General features: G+C 38.1%; 1 protein-coding gene across 2 annotated transcripts; it reads right to left on the reverse strand.

Moving 5' to 3' along the window:
• Window positions 1-2,674: 2,674 nt before the first annotated feature.
• LOC149815752 (uncharacterized) lies at window positions 2,675-10,719 on the reverse strand. Of its 2 annotated transcripts, XM_089989166.1 has the most exons (3): window positions 10,243-10,718; window positions 7,300-7,389; window positions 2,675-2,878 (listed from the first exon to the last, which is right to left on the reverse strand). In XM_089989166.1, exons 1-2 carry the CDS (start codon window positions 10,673-10,675, stop codon window positions 7,322-7,324), a joined length of 501 nt encoding a protein of 166 aa, XP_089845292.1. In that variant the 5' UTR covers window positions 10,676-10,718; the 3' UTR covers window positions 2,675-2,878; window positions 7,300-7,321. The 2 variants fall into 2 exon arrangements, with proteins under 2 accessions (XP_089845292.1, XP_089845293.1); XM_089989167.1 differs by lacking the exon at window positions 7,300-7,389 and having other exon boundaries at window positions 10,243-10,719.
• Between the last annotated feature and the right edge of the window lie 7,096 nt (window positions 10,720-17,815).

The raw sequence follows: 17,815 nt of genomic DNA on the forward strand, positions 1-17,815 counted from the left end.
TAGTTAACTTAGCATGCACTCAACTAATTATCTTTCTAGTTTTCATAAATTTAATGCTACTAATTAAGTAAATACTAAAAATTATCAGCTTATATTCTTAGCAATTAATTAGGTATCTCAGGGGCATCGGGCTGGCCTTGTAGCCCTGGGCTGCTCCAAGGCAAGGCCTGTTTGTAAACGGGCGAGTATTGGCCTAGTAGCTAACGAGTCAAGGCCTAAAACCTTAACTCAAACCCTTCCAGGTTGGCTGGGTCAGCTTGGCGCACTGGGCTGAATCACCCATTGCCCACCCCTACTCACAACCAAACCCTAGGCAAACCAATCATGTGTAGGACATACCTAAAACATTGCCCCCATGTCACAGTGATAAAGCATCCCACTAGGGCTCAGTTCATTGTGTAGGGGTAACAGATTCGACCACAAGGGTGTGTCCTTTGCCACAAGGTTGAAGTTAGGTGTACTCTCTCCAATGGGCAAGAGGGACATGGGGGTTTATGCTAGGGAGCAGAGTGCATGAAGTTATAAAAAGAAAAAAGTTATTAGAGAATTAGTCCCTGTTTATTGGTGGATTTACAAAATTTTCCATACTTTATGCGATTTTGCAAATTGGTGCCTCCCTTTTGCTTAAAACTTGCAATGCCATCTTTGGCATTAAGAGTCGTTGAGAAGGATCATGCGCCCAGCTGGTACGGAAGCGAGGGATATGCCGGTCGTCCGGTGGTCGGAGAAGACTGAGCAGCAGCTGCAGCACAGCAACTCCGGTGGTCGGTGGTCACAACTGGTCGGAGGTTGATGAGGGAAGCATCACAGCAATGCCTCAGTACCTTGAGTGTGCACATCGCCTCTGAGGCGTACGCTTCAGGTACTGAGGCGTACGCCTCTCACAACACTGAAATAACCATTTTGTCTTTATTAAAGGACTTCCTGCAAGAGATCAATAAGTTACTTTCATTTTAGATCATGAGGACAGAACAGTCATTTTACATAACCACAAACCATTGTTTAACCATAGTTAATACAACGCTCTTTTAACAGGACTCCTTTGCACTAACGTCAGATAAAGCAGGGATGGATGGTTTTGCAAAACGAGATTAGGCAGATATGGTTTTGCAAAACGCCAGTAAAACAAGGACTATTTTGCCAAAAAACCAAAAAAAAAAAAAGAATTGTAGAACATTCCTCTCACAGTGCAGAGTGAAAGAAAAAATTCAGAGTGGACGCGGTGGCCATGCAATAAAAAGAGGATGGTAGGTTAAATAATTGGAAAGGAAAGATAACAAAGAGATAATGTGTTCAATTCTAAAGATGTCATATTCAACTTGCTTTTAGAAAATGAGGTACTGCTACACCACAATAGTTGATTAATCAAGAAGATTTTTCTCTTTGGTTTGCCAAAGAAAATTATCCTATTTTTCTTTTCTTTTTTCAAGTTTTGCTGATTCCGATAAAAAAATGGCATGTATTTGTCTGTATGATATCTTCGCTTTATTGCAACATTACTAGCAGAATATCACTGATATTCATACAATGTTTTAGAAATATCATACTAGTAGCTAGCTGAAAGATGTGGTTCAAAGCTAATAACATGAAGATATAGATCAAAAGGAAGCATTTTCACCCAGCGATTTTCTTTCTGACTTAACCCATTTATCATGTCATTTGCTTTTAGGTTTACAGCTCGGCCATTAGAACACAGGAACCCTTATCTGAAATTTTTATATGCATTTTTCTCAAAGCAAGACAAGAATATGTGCAGTCATAGAAAGTGAACCAAATTTAATAATACAGCAAAGATATAGCTACGGTAGTAGGTACCAAAAGTTAGAGAAAGAAGGTAGTGTCTTCTATGTGGTAGGATAGATGCTTTTCACCAAAAAATGCGGAAAAAAAAGAGCTATTATGAAAAGGAAGCCGTGTTTGCAATTTAACATACTATGAAGGAGAATTCACATGAAAAATTGAATTCTCAATCCAAAAAATATCAAAACAGAATTCATCTCTCTAAATTTCCATATCTGAGTAACCTGGACATGCTCATTCCTTTTCTTTAAGAACTACAAAACTCATAGTTGCCAAAAGGAGGGGGAGCTTTGGGAAACCCGCTTGCCACATGAGGAAGATCGCTTCAGAAGCAAAAAACTCCTCCCCCTAAAGGAGGGAAAGCTTTGGAAAACCCGCTTCCAAAATATAAGAAACTTTATTCCTTTTAGGAGAAATCCAGCTTTCTTTTCACTTCCCAAATCAATTCTCTTTGGCACCATATTTCTCTCGCTTCTTGTCACTTCTCACTTGTTACTCCCTCACTTTCTACATTTTTCATATTAAAAAATTAGAATTTTCTTATCACAAACTTGCATATTGGTTTTATATTGTTTTGTACGTGTTCACATCATTTCTTATTTACTTCGGCCCACGCTTCATATGAGATTCCTTTTCATTTCTCATGCACTGCTTCATAATCATATCCCGCTTCCCACTACAGACTACTTTTTAACACTCGCTTCCTGCTTCCGCTTCACGCATCTCTTCTTGTATCCATCTCATTTCCTGGTAACTATGGCAAAACTACATTTCCTCCCCTGCTTAATGTGTTTTGCAAACACAGATAATTCAGGAATTTCAAGTAAAAGAAATAACGTGGTAAGGAAGCTAATGACAATTTCAGAGCCATAAATGCAATGAGCAAAGCAGACTATAAATTGAGAGAGCATAAATTTACAGACATTAGCAGAAGATAATGATGTAGCTCCTAAACTGATTTGCTGTACATATGAAAGTTACAAAGTGAACCAAACAAGAGAGGCCAAACTATTTGCAGTGACATCATGGACATCATTCAGAAGAGATCAGAAGGTGACAGTTCATGCAGCTCCAGTTCCTGCATTTTGCAACAGAACTAATCAGATTAGACACGAGGTAAATTTCATGTAACCAATGCAAGTGATAATTCAATCTTTTCTAACTCTTAAGTTACAGGATAGATTTACAAACTTCTCAGCACAAGATATGAGAAGAAACAAGGAACGTAAGAATCCATGCATTGGTCTTATCCAAAGGATCATGTAAAAGAACTTTTTGCATCATTAAGCCCATCAGTTTAAGATAAACATAAAGCAGATTACAACCAAATCTACATGTGGATCCAGAAAACTCTAACACCGATGCATGAACATATAATAGATGTCAGGTTCAGGGACTTTGCACTCAAAAGGTCTTTTCCTTCAGTGAAGGTCATAAAAGGAAAGACCATGTCAACAAAACATAAGACCACATGAAACTGGCAAAAGACAGAGATGTATGGGGTCCAAAAGTTGCACACATGTTATACATTAATTTATTCTCACTGCAGAAAGTAACTGCCCAATAAATCAAACTTGTTGTGGTATCCAACAAGGCTTGAAAATTTTCCATGATCAATTCTTTAATTACGTAAATGATACCAGAAGACATTGATGCATTATCACCAAAACTTGAGTGGACATAGAATAAGACATTTAGGTCTTTCATGACAGGGCCTGTTAGGGATATCCGGGCACCGCAATATTATTAAAAAGTTAACAGGAGTTAGCCATTGTTTTGCACAAGAACTTTAGGTTTAGGGAGTATTTGATACATGGCACACACCCGTGCGGGGACCGGTCGATCCCTGCCCGGGAGCTGTTCCGCGTTTGATGTGCAGGGCACACAGTGTTCAAGACAGCACAAACTAAGTCACAGGACGTCCCTGGCAAGTCCAGAACAAACGACATGCATTCTGCCCATGTGGTGTTTATCCTGAGATGCAAACACCGCCTTAGGAAACCATGGGACAAATAATAAGGATCTGGATTCTAGACTCTATAATGCTGGAATGATCTCTGCAGGAAAAAAATGATTCTGAAGGAAAAGTATGCACTCTTGATCATCATGACCACAAACATGTAGGTTTGTCTATTCTATAGGGAAGAAGAAGCATCTTCTTAAATTAGATCCCCAACATATATTTAGGAAAAAAAATAGCTCCCCTTGGACATCCTAATTCCATATTCCTCCTCAACAGAGCAACCATTCAAAGAATCTGCAATCCTTTAGAACAGAATATGAGGATTCATTTAATTCTATAAATGCTTCCCACAAAATCATCATAAATAAAACTAAGGGGAATTTTTTTTAAAAAATAGTAATAATAGAAAAAGCATCAATCATATGATAAAAAGTTCAACTGAAAAGGACGAAAGTCTCATTCTGTTAAAAGCTACCATTATTTACACTGCAATTGCAGACCTACCCTTATCTTCTCCCACACACCACAAAATATGGAAAAAAAGAAAGAGAGAAGCCTACCTCTCTTAAAAACCTACCTTATTTACTTCTATCTATAAATATGTACACCATCACCCTCCCCTCAATCATGTAAACTGTTTGAATCTGTTGCCCCCATTCATAAAAATGCATCCTCATCTTTGGTACAGGAAGAGAGGGCGAGAGATAGAGAGAGAGGAAAATTCTTGATTTTTGTTCTTCACTAAAAATCTTCCACCCAGAAATCAGCAACTGAGTTTTAGTTATGAAATGAGTTTAAGATCTATTATGATAGTAGAGAGGGTTGCTCCGAAAAGGACGTTATTTCAGAAAACATAAGAAAAAGTCACCCTCACCTGATTGTTTTTGAGCTGCTGCAACGAAGGACAAGGAGCTTGTATGTTGGTGCAAAAAGGTGGGTTTGCTTTTTCGGCAAGGCCTTTTTTGTCTAGCTACGGTTTCACTTCCAATGGTATCTACTGGCTTTCAAGGGATGAAATATTACCAAGCACCTTCCATTATTTCAAATAGTATTCATTGTTCTATCTTTTCCTTAGCAATTGGCTTTCATGGTTGTCATGTTCTTATAGGTACTCTTTTCTTGATCGTATGTGGAATTTCATGTCTTGTTAGAGAAAGAATTTATCTTCAGTTATTTTCAATTTCTTATCCATTAGTGTGTGTGTGTCTATGACATATATATATATATATATATATATATATATATATATATATATATATATAGAGAGAGAGAGAGAGATTGTTTTAATTGGTTAACAGAATTTTGTTTTTTGATTCACAAGAACAAAGGTTTGGAGCCCTTTCAGATTGCTGACTAAAATTATATTACATGTATGGATCTCTCCTAAAGCATACTCAAGCCCTTCAGTTTTTATTCCAAGGTTTTAAAACCCGTGACTCGGAACTCGACTCGTTCTTTATTGACTCGTGACTCGGCGGGTCAACTCGGTGACTCGGACCGGGTTTTGTTAACTTTTGATTTTAAAACAAAGACAATATATAAATTGTCATTTAAACATATAAAGGTTTGTAGAATGACTTAATTATTAGTTTAATTGATTAATAAGTAAAATAACATCAAGTAAAACTGCTCTTAATTCAAATCTCACATTTACTAAAGAAACTACACAAGCAGGAGCAAGTCTTTCAAGACAATATATAAAGAATGACTTAATTACTAACTTCAAGAACTTTAATAGCCATGCTCGATCATGGTTTACATCCTGAATATATGGACATAGCTGTTGTGTTGCAGGGCCTCAGAAAATCCTTGCAAATTTTTGGGAACATTGAACTTTATCTTGATATTTGTAAGTGTGTTTCTGATGTAGAGTTGATTGGACCATGCCTTATATATCTGCACATAAAATGCATATAAGCTTTGGATAATGAGAATGCTGTGATGTATATATATTATAATGATAAATGTGGGCATTTTATGCTGTTGGTTTTGAATAGGCTGGCTGCCAACTATTGTGTAGGTCTCAGAGATGGTTGCATGAGGGATCAGTTATGTTAGCTGGATTAGTGGATTCACTCTATGTTCATTGAGGGGTACTGGGTTTGATTCCTTACCTGGAGCTACCAAAAGGAATGAATGATGGACATGTGAAATTTGATTGACTTTTACTAATTTTGTGATTTTATATTAAGTTGGTAAGCCTATTGTTATTATGCTATTTGTTCTTTGAAAAATGAACACTTACATATGAAAAAAATGCCCATAGCCTTTGAAAAATGAAAAAAGAAAAAAGTGTCCAAAACTCGCCCGAGTCAGCCCGAGTCAACCCGAGTCAACCCGAGTCAGGCCGAGTTTTCGCAGAACGAGTTTAGCTTGCCGAGTTGACTCGTTGGAGGGCCGAGCCGAGCCGAGTCACCAAGTTGACTCGGTGAGTTTTAAAACCATGTTTTATTCAACACACACAAAGCACAAAATACAAGACAGAGAAGCCAAAAGAACAGAGCTTGCCAGCTCATGCTTTGTGGGTTCAACTTGACACAAGCTCCAGCCAGGCCCGTGCTGTTAGAAAGAATGACATAGTTTCTGTTTGTGCAGGGGTAATCTGGTCCTTTACCCATTTGATACTGTTTTGTATTTTAGTTTGTACAAAAGGCCATTTCTGTCTATAGACCGCTATAGTGTGAATACTTAGATGACTGTGAGTCAGAGTGAATAGATGTATCGTTTTTCCTGCCCTATTATTTACTTAACCTTCTTTCTTTCTCCCTGATCTCCTAACTTCATACTCTTTCTTTTTCTTCACATTCTCAACATATCCCCACACCATATTCTTCACACACTCACACTCATATGTTTCACACTGCACCATTACAAACATGAGATACCACTCAGTTTGAGACATGACGGCTCACTTACTAAAGAGGACCAATAAAAAATACTATAATCTTTTGTACTATTACAATATATGAAAAAGAGAAATGGTGGGTCTTGCACACAAGAAATGCTTGAGAGACATAACACCTCATGATATACCTTACAAAGTGATATTTGACATAAAAAGGACCAAACATAATGTGGATCCCAGTTTAACAAGCCTAACAGAGCTGAACCAAAGGAAGCAACAACCCTCAGTTTGCAGAAAAAGATCTATTCTATAACAAATTTCTAATGATCTTTTCTGTTCATTCTTTCAACATCAGTAACAGAAATGATTAGTGACAATACGAGTTCTCCCTCCAAACATCATGTGCACGTGAGTATGCACTTCCATGTCTACATGTATTCACGCAACCAAAATACATTACTCAACGCCTCAAAATCATAAATACGCCTTAGAATGGAATAAACAAAAATACAATAACATATTCAAAGTCATAAGAAAGCAATACCAAGCAAGATACTATATTGTAATATTCGGCAGATGGCATGAAAATGAATTTCAATGCATACTTTCTCAATGCAAGATAAATCAATCCAAGTAACCATAGTAACATGCTCCTAGCACTAATGAAAAAAGGGAAAAAAATCATTTTTACTTCAGGAGCTTTGCTGAAAAGTTTATCCCTCTTCCTCATCAGATTTTGCCATCTGTTTCGAGATGGTCTCCACTGAATGAGGAGATGCACCTATAAATAAATTAGCATGTTGTTAATAACTTTAGAGAAGATGAATAACATCAACTTAAATTCTAGAGAACACAAATTTCAACAGTGTATGAACCAGAATGATGACTCCAAAAACAATGCAACCATAAAGCACTATACAAATGTTAACTCCTGTGGTGTGCTAATGAAAAACAAAGTTGAATATTAAAATCAATCTTAGTACATCTCAGAGAGAAGTCAATGTAGCTTAGAACGACGATTTGAAGTATATGTTAAGAATGCAATCTTCGAAAACATAAGCACAAAAAAGGGGATCCAGTGCACATCAAATATATCACTAAATTATAAAAACAGTCAAGCTTTATGCAGACTTAGTGGAGTACTTAAAGAAGATAAAAGGTATGCCTTGTCACCAAGATGATCTTTTAAACCAAAAAGAAGGAGCACAAATAATGTTGCATGTGGACTACTAGGAACCTATACCTCAATACTTCACCATGCTTTCAAATTTGGCTCTGAATCTCCAAGTTTACAATCTAAATTCTGTCCCAAAATTTAGATTCATCAGTGGGCTTTGAATGAGCACAGATAATGTCGGACTTGGACTATCAGGCATCCATACTTAGCCCTTCAGGCGGAGTTTGAAATTTGGCTATAAATCTCCAAGTTGGCAATCTAAATCTGTCCCAGACAATTCCTATTGACTAAAAGTACTTGAACATTTTTCAATCAATTCAAGGAAGGCAAGATTTTTTACCACATTAATGGTTTCCAGGGTCATGGATAAAGGCAGCATACAAAGTGAAGGTCCAGTTAGATGGACAAGTAACAAAGTGGTTGGTTGGTAAATAGGGAACAGGGAATTTGTGGAGGAAGCAGCGATCTAGAGTGAAAGACTTTAAGAAGATGGCACATTTGAAAGGATGCAAATGCAGAGAGGAGGTTAGGCAACATTTACACAAGAAACATGTGTCAGTAATGGAAAAGTATTCTTGAGATTCATCTGTTCAGGCCATTCATGCTCATCTACATCCTCACAATTTTGCGTCATCAAGCCAAACCCTCTTAACTATATAAATGTAGTGGAATTAAAACTCATACAATGTCATCTCTGGTCTGTGCACATATATAAATGACTTAAGATCACCATCCGCTTGCCTCTTATGATTCCCTGATCCAAGTTTAGATTTTCTCAACAGTCAGACGTGCCAATTCTAGCACCAGCCATATGCATACTCTTAGCATTAGCATCATGCAACTGAAAGGCATCTAAAACTTTTGTAAATAAAATATAAGCATAGCAGCAAGAAAATGCAATTTTTCAATATTCTTAATCACATACATTACATGTTACTACATCCAAATTTACAAAATTAAAACCCTAGCCTCCTCAAAAGCCAGTAATAAACATACCCACTTAAACTGGGATCTCATATTGCAAAAAAAGAGATTGACAGAACCCCAAAGTCATCTCTTCAAATGATACTCCAGACCCTACATGTCAACAAATTAGCACTTCCAATGATTGGGACCTCATCTTGCTCATGGAATAGTTCTATCATTAACAATTTTCTTCCTAACTGCTGAGTACTTTGAATTCCCTGGAACTTAGAATAATGCTTTGGGGCATAGAGATTGTCCAAAAAAAAGATAGACGGTTTGGGGCTTATGTGCAACTTCCCAACAGAAAAAATGCATCATTATGATCATTCAAGGGTTCACGACCGTCTTTTCCCTTGGCTAGGACAAAAAAAAAAACTAAATCTACATTCTTCTTGTTGCCAAGTTTACACCTCATTCGCATTAAGAGTACAGCTATCCATGTCTTATATGGCCTCCTAACTTGAAAAGATTCAAACTGGAATGATTCAATGATCAGTATTCAAAATCAATAACTGAATCAGATGCCGTCACATAAACGAGGACAAAACATTGAACTTCATAATAGAATGTATGCCTTTCGAACAAAAATTTCAAAGAGCAACCTTTCACATTATTTTGCTCAGAAAAAAAAAATCACATCGAAGGAAAAGCCCAACCACCACGCAGAATACTACATCTCTACTTCACGTCTGAATAACTATTGTTAAGGAAAGACAAATGAGGAAAAGAACAGCCAACGTTTTACTTCAATGAGAAGTTCTCAAAGTGATTTGCAAGAAAAAATCAAACTTCATTCTAAAACCTCAAATCTCCATAATTTACTTTATGATTTTGAAGAAAAGAAGGGCCTTGCATTAATAATATAGTAAAAGACTTGGAATCACTTACATCACCAAGTAGTCATCAAACGATAGTTATCCGTAAACTGATCAGACCGACATGAGATTTCAATAGAAGAAACAAAAAAAAAACGCCTTTTTTAAATTATAAATTCGGGACAATTTCATAGAACGAAGATCAAAATATTCAAATAAAATCCCCAATAGAACTTAAAAGGAAAGGCTTTTGAATGTTAAACATGTGCACAGAGCATTTATAAAACAAAAGATCAAACGTTTACTGAATTCTCAAACACAAGACCTAATAGCTACAACTTCAGACCGCTTTACAATATTCATTTAGTTAAAAAAAAACTAACTTCGAAACGGTAACTGCAGCATCAGTCTCCATAACTTTTTGTCATAAAGAAAGATCTGATATCCGTAATCGCACACGCATTACGACGTTTATTTTCTTTCGGAAGATTTCAGTTTTGTGACGCAGAAAAATTACAAAAAAAAAAGGAAAAAAGATCAATCTAATCTTCCTAAGCAAGCTTCAAACCTTATCGAACCCTTTCCTCGGTAAAAAAATCCAACTTTCATGCATTGATAGCAACGAATTTCCGGAGAAAAGTGGAAAACTTAATAGGGAAAGGTCAAAGAGAAGAACCTTCGATGTAATAGGAATAAGAAGGCCATCCCCTCGCCGTGGTGAAAGACAGAGACTCCTCCTTCGTCATCGGATTCACCATCCTCCCGATCAGATCCGCGAGGTTCATCGACACGGCCGCCGACGTGCTCTTGCGAGGCGGGACCCAGTACGAAGACCCCGGCCTGAACGGGAGCCATTCCGGCGCGGCCTGCCGGATTATGATGGCGTGGATGGCGTCCTCGAGCCGCTTCACCTCTTCGGCGAGGTCCGACCCTTCGATAACCTCGATCTCGATGAGCTCCCCGAGGCCGCTGTCGTTCTTGCCCTCCTTCTTCCGCGACGAACCCGACGACCTGCTCCGGTAATTCAGAAGCCTCGAGCTAGGGAAGATGGCTCGGCACGCTCGGCTCCCTACGTCGCTGATGCAGCACTCTATGAGTCTCATCGCCATCTCTTCTTCTTCCTCTTCTTTTCTCTCTCTCACTGTATATATATATATATATATATATATATATATATATATATATATATATATATATATATATATATATATATATATATATATATATACATGGATAATTGGATATGCCGGAAGGAGAGTATTTATAGGCGACCTATTTCGGATGGAGAAAAAAGAAAAAAAATTGAATTCTGGGCTTAGTTATGTTAAGAATTACGATGGTAAGCCATCGCCTTTAGCGAATTCGGAGCAAATAGGCAGATCCATGAGACGACCCAAGCTTTGATAATGAAAATGGTTCGGATATTGGTTTTCCCATATTGGGACCGATGGAACATTTGGATGTCTGAATCAGATTTGCTTATTATTTGGGTCGGTAATTTTAGAATCACCAAAAACCTTATCCAAAATACATTGGGTAGTAGGATTATTGGCACACTCAAGCTAAATTCGCTAGCATTTGCTAAGTCAGCCTAGACTAGGCTATGGTCTGGTGATCCGCTAGTCATGTACCCAACAACCGCTATCATTTTTTTTTCATTTATAAATTTGATTTTTCCTGATTAGGATGTGAAAAACTAAAACCGGGTCCACCTTTGAGGTTTGTTGGAATTAGAACCGATCTGTTGGCACAATAGTGGCAGATTCGATATATTATCTAGAAGGGTGCCGTATTATTAAGGTGCATATCGTGGGTTGGTGCCAGATTCTTCTTCGGTCACGTTCACAACGCTGAATACAAAAACAGGGAGTTTGACGCAATTGCTAGTTTCGTTGACTCAGGGGCACGTTGGTAATTTCGTTCTAAAGTTTTCAGCTCCGTTGAACTTTGGCTAATGGACCCGGGAAAACGGGGCCGCACCTAGGGATGGCAGTGGACCGGGGGAAACCGGAGCCCCGCCCCGTTTGGACTGGGGATTAAGGGCATGAAACGGGGATGGAGGGGGGGATGAAGGTTAAAATCCATCGGGGATGAAGGCGGAGATGGACTTACACTTTCCCCCGCCCCACCCGTCCCTATCTCGATCGCCGCCTTACCCCCACCTTGCCCCGCCCCGCTCCATCCCCATCCTTCTAAGGGATGACAATAGACCAAGGGGGAAATGGGGCCCCGCCCTACCTCGGCCCCGTTTGGACTGGGGATGGAGGACATGAAACGGGGATGGAGGTGGGGGGTGGAGGTTAAAATCCATCCTTGTGTGGTGATGGAGGTTCGGATTTTGAGACGGGGCGGGGGTGAAGACCTTGTCCCCCGCACCTTGCCCTTTTTGGATAGGAGATGGTGGAGATGAAATGGTTGGAGGCAGGGATGGAGGTTAAAATCAAAACCCATGCAGGGATGAATGTGGGAATGGACTTACGCTTTTCCCTGCCCCGTTTTCATCTCTAATCTTTGCTTTGCCCCGCTCAGTCCCGTTTTTGATTCTTCTTTAGGTATGGCAGTGGATCAAGAGGAAACGGGACCCTGTCCTGCCTCATCCCATTTGGACCGGGGATGGAGGACATGAAACAGGAATGGAAGTTAAACTCAAGACCCCTACAAGGATGGAGGGAAGGATTTTAAGACAGAGTGGGAGTGGAGACCTTGTCCCCCGCCTCCGCCTCGTTCACTGCCATCCCTATTTTTCTCAATTTTGGTTTTTCTAGTACCACAACAGGTTGGATTTGATATAGATCCAGATCCATCTTTGAGGTGCTGACTGCTGAGACCAGGTCGATATAAGGGTCTCCAATGTTGTCAATATCGGCCCTGAATAGTTGGGCCGCCGATTCATATCGGCCCAAAAATAGTAATAATTTAATAATGTTAAAAAAGTATTTTTTGGTATTTTTACATTTATTAAAAATAGCTGATTCAGGCCTGCAGCATATTGAATTTCTGCAGATACAATGTGTATCGGCCGATACAGGCCCACACTGATAACATTGGTCTAACCAACTTGGCTTAGTCAGGACCAGACCAAATCTAGGTTCAGGCTCCTGACGTTAAAATTAGGCTCAATAAAATAAAATATTTTACTATTTATATATTTTATGTAGAAAAAATCCTGATATCAATGGAACTCAAGCCAGACCAGAGTCAGATTTGAAATTTATAAAGCATGCCAAGTCCATATACTAGCCGGATCTTACAACCCGACTCAACTAACTATTAGGTTATATACAGCACGGTATCAATTCATACACGAACAGTCGACAGCCCTAACTACAACCATAGTTTTCTGAGTGGATTGGATCCGGAACTGATTGATGGTCCTCAGGGAAGTAGGTCGAGATCCAAGATACATTTCTAGCGAAGGTTCAGGTTCAGTTTGCAAAGAGGTTTGAAACTTGGCAAGCTGACATGAACAAGTGTTACACAGTACTCATATAAGCTTGTTAAGTAGAAAAATATATATTTTAAATATACTTTACATCATGTAATACAGTGTTGAACAGATGATTGAAGCATTTGACCTGCAAGAAACAGATTTTCAAATAAAAAATTTTATTGCTTCTAGATTTTAAAACAAATGTATTTTTTTGTAATCCTAAATTCTAAATGCTTTTTGCTATAAAGTATTTTCTCATTATGGGGAACTAGGGGGACTGTGTTCCTATCTGTTAATAGGTTTCTGGTTTACCCAACCAATTGCAGCAAATGCCTGTTAAAAAAGCATATGTGACTATATTAGCTTGTGTATCAATAGTCATAATGAGAACTGTTATGAATAATGAAGAAACTAGTAGATTTAGGTAAGATGCAATATAAAAATAATTAAAAAACAAAATCATTTAAGTATGCATTGCTTTTATGCTCCAAACCCCCACCTAAGGCATCTAATGCTCTAGGAGACTTCTTCATGTAAATCTGGCAGAACTCTCACTTAGGCACCTCACCTGAGAGCTGGATCCATCAGAGCTCCTGCTTACCAAGTCCAACATGGTGTAGGAAGATTAAGGGATGTGTAGCCGAGGATCATTCTCTCACAATGTCAATGCTCTAGATGACAAAATTCCTTACTGTACAGGACTATTATCTGAACAATTTAATGTTCACAATCTGTTAACTTTTAACTTCCATATCAGATCTGAATGTTGTTTTGTTTGTTAGTTAACATCTTTATCTTCCAAGCCAAGAACCAAAAAACTTGACTTGTAGGTCAAAAACTTAATCACAGTAGAAACAAGGTTTTTGAGAAAAGATTTTACTCAAAACCACTTTAACTGCTTGATAGGTTGACTTGGCCACATGAGATTGACAGTCAAAATAGAGGTGACTAAAAGAAGTTAAAGGGATCCAGTTTGGTTGATACCTACCAGTTGCAGGTTGAAATCCAACTTCAAAAAATTGCAAGTGGTAGAATTGATGAAATTCAGACTTGCTCACCCTTTCACATGATGCTCCAAACATTCCCATGAAACAAAGGCCTTGAAGTGTCCTTTTGCAGAGGGAACATAGCAACTTAGATGTCTTTCATAAGCAGCCGATGCATCTTCTCAAGTTCATTTTTTAAGATAGTGAAATAATTACATGGTGCCATAGCATAGCAAAACTTTTCCTTCAAGTGCTCAACAGTTTCAGGCAATCAAATTCTCGATATCAGCCAAAAGTTGGACCAACTCAAAACTGCAGGGGGAAAATTAAACAAGTTGATTGAGCCATGAATGTGCATTACATGAAGACAAGAAAATCCTAGAAAATATGAAATATCAAAGCCAATAGCAGCAGCAACAACAAGAACAAGGACAATGATGACAACAGGGCCCTATTTGGGAGCCTTGAATTGAGATGGAAACACCATTTTACATGTGCAACCAAAATGTGGTGTTGAGGATGGAGTTGCCAAAAACATCCTTTTGTACATGGTGTTGAAATATTGTGTTGGGGCTGCCAACACCCTTCCCAATGCAGTGTTTTGGCAACACCATTGCTACCAAACAACCGAGAGCATGAAAGCACTGGGGAAACCACATAACCTCTGATTCAAGGCTCCCAAACAGAGCTTAATAATGGTTGTAGTTGTAGTTATGGTTGCAGTAGACAATGTCGTGATTTCCATGGTGAGAAAATATGCCTCGTTTCATAAGATCACTAAAGTCATGAAATTCACTCTATTTACAGCATGTTAAGTTTTAAGCTGCACCTATCAGACATACCAAGCACATTTATTTTTGTGGTAGTGTGGATCCTGCCAATTAATGGACATAGATCTCAAGATTTATCTGAAACCGCCCCAAAATTCCAACCATGATAACAAAGTCAGTACTTCACTAAAATAGCTCCACCCTTTTTTGGGGGTTGACCAGCCCAACAAAAAAGGATTTCACAGGCATCCTTGAAATATTTACAATTCAAAAATTGGATCATCCTAGCTCTCATGGATGGCTGACTTCATAAACTCGAACATATCTTCACAATTAGATAAAAGCTCATCAATTTGTTCATCTGTCCAGTCAGTGACTGAAGTTCCTGTAATCACTCTCTTAACTCCAGCAGTTTGATCTGTAGTGTTATTAATGTGAAGACCTGAATGTCCAGGAACAGCAATGCTATGTGGGTGGCCTTCTTCTGAAACTTCTGACTGGAAATTCAGCATGTTGACAGTGTGCTTCAACTTGTCAATAGAAATTTCTCTCCTGGAAATGTGAGCAATATCAGAGTCAGCCTGACTGCCCTGTTGCCCATGAGTTTCTTGATTTGTTTCAGCATTCTCTGCCATCCTTGCATCTTGAGATGCTCCAACTCCAGCCAATGTTTCTGATTGTCAAAAACTTCAAATAAAACCGTGTTGTCTTCCTAATAAAACACCATTAATAAAGTAAATGCAATTTAGTACAGATATACAAAATGTTGTCCACCTCTATTGCCAGCCACACATTTTCTTGTAGATGAATCCATTTCACTTACTAAGCAGCATTCTTTACTGATAACCTGCTCATTAAACAAGCCCATAAAAGGATTAGAGGAAAAACTATCAAACATGATGCAGATTTCTGAAGTGGCAAAAACCTATAGCTGAAAAACAATTCCTTTCATGAAATACAAAACAGATTCCCTGTTTGTGTAAATATGAAAGCATTAATCAAATCTTGGACATAATATATACTTGAGGGAAAAGTTGCAATCTTTTGAAGTAAACAATTATTGAAAACTGGTTTCCTTTGGACTGCAAAAGAAAAAATGATTATTTGGTGGGGCAAACATGGATGCCGATACAAACTTCATTTTCCACCTTCCTGATCGGGTCTCATTTGTAATATCGTGTATTTTCATACTTAGTTAGATGTTCAGATTTCTGAAATTTGGCTAAGTGTTGAGGAAAAATCGATAAATTCTAAATATTAGGATGTGATAATTGAGTCTAGGCGTGGCCCAGGTCTCATTGAAAAGACCGAAACGAACCAATTGAAGGGTGATAAAAAGTTTTATTTTCAACCTTTAAATTCAAGCAAAATTCGAGTGAATTTCAGAGGCCAAATTTGAAGTATACACCATTAGATGCGTCTTAGAATATTGAGCTCAATGGTATTTTACTTTTCCGAATTCGGGCTACTGTTGGCCCAAAAATGCAATTTTTCAAAAAAAGCATGCCTCAACAGTACAGGTTCAGATTTGGAACAAACTAGATTCGATCCATATGATCCAAATTAATATGGATCTAGACTCAGTCCAAGACCCATATTAATTAGGATCTGATCCAACTTAAAATCCAAATGGATTTTTGTTATGAATTTGGATCTTAGATCCAGATCCAGATCCAACAAAAATACAACTTTAAATTTAAAATACATGTCTAATTTAGAGATATTTAAAATTAAAAAGACTCCTAGAGGGATAAGGCACCCTCTAGAAGGTTCTGGATATTTAATTATTAATAAATAATTAATATTAAATGGTAATTAATTCTGAATTTCAGCAGTTACCTAATGATAAGCCTCTAGAAGAGTCCAACATGGACACGAGGTAAAGAGAGTAAAAAGGTTAGAAAAAATTAAACAAAGGTAAGAGTTTGAAAAACTTAACAAAAAGGAAAAAAAGGAAGTTAGAGAAAAGGTAGAAAAAGGGGGATTTGAGATAGAGTGCCACCATATGAGAAACCCTAGAGGGGCATCACCCTCTAGGGGCACTCTTTATTTAAACAAAAAAATTAGTGTATTAGAAAGAGAGAGAGAGACCGTGTGAAGGAGAGAAGGAGAAGGGGAAGAAGGAAGAAGCCATCTTCCTCTCCAAACATTCGAAGCTCTTCCGATCGCTTTTTTTTCAAGCTTCATGACAAGGTATGGGTCCGTTTTTTTCTATTTGAATAGGGAAAAAGAGCTTAAATATGATTTAGGCGATATTTTCTAAAGAAAATCATGAATCTGGTCCGGTTTTCCATATTCAAAGTAGGGAAAATCGATATATGCATGATGATCTAGTTTTATTTCAGATTTAGGATTCGATTTCCTTATAACAACATGCTTTGATTCAAATTTATGTGCATATCCGTGCGTGCGTGTGTGTGTGTGTGTATGCGGACAGATCTGTCCATGAAATAATCGATCAGATCTGACCATTTCAACCCTGAACAGAATGGGACAGATCTGTCCCAACGCACTTGTTGTCCAATCTGGACAGATCTGTCCACTATGATGGTGGACAGATCTGTACAAATCTAAAAGGGGGTTGTGAAATATGAAAAAATGGATGAGTACAGTACTATGGTGGTTATGGTTTGGAAAAAAAACAAATATTAACAAAGATGAGAGATAGGAAATCGAAGGATTTGGGTATGGTTAGATGTGTCAAAGATGAAACGCAAAGGGTTTTAGTCAAAGATGAGGAGATTAAGGAGAGATGGAAAGATTATTTTGATAAGCTATTTAATGATAGTCATGCTCAAGATCTTGGAGACTTCTCCATTCCTTTTCATGAGATAAATCGTGACTTCATGCGCAAGATTCAAAAGAAAGAGATTGCAGAGGCTTTGAAGAAAATGAAATCAAGAAGGGCAGTTGGCCCAGATGGTATACCTATCGAGGCTTGGAAATGCTTGGGAGAGAAAGGTTTAGAATGGTTGACAAATCTTTTTAACTTGATTTGGCGAACAAATAAGATGCCTAATGAGTGGAGGAAGAGTACTTTGGTGCCTTTATATAAGAATAAGG

The sequence above is a fragment of the Nuphar pumila genome, chromosome 15, assembly GCF_984573655.1.
Source record: "Nuphar pumila chromosome 15, dmNupPumi1.hap1.1, whole genome shotgun sequence".
NCBI lineage: Eukaryota > Viridiplantae > Streptophyta > Magnoliopsida > Nymphaeales > Nymphaeaceae > Nuphar > Nuphar pumila.

Coding starts and splice junctions, on each gene's coding strand:
- LOC149815752 (XM_089989166.1), bottom strand. CDS start 10,675: ATGGCGATGAGACTCATAGAGTGCTGCATCAGCGACGTAGGGAGCCGA. Junction 7,390..10,242: donor TTATTCCTATTACATCGAAG/GTTCTTCTCTTT, acceptor ATTTATTTATAG/GTGCATCTCCTCATTCAGTG.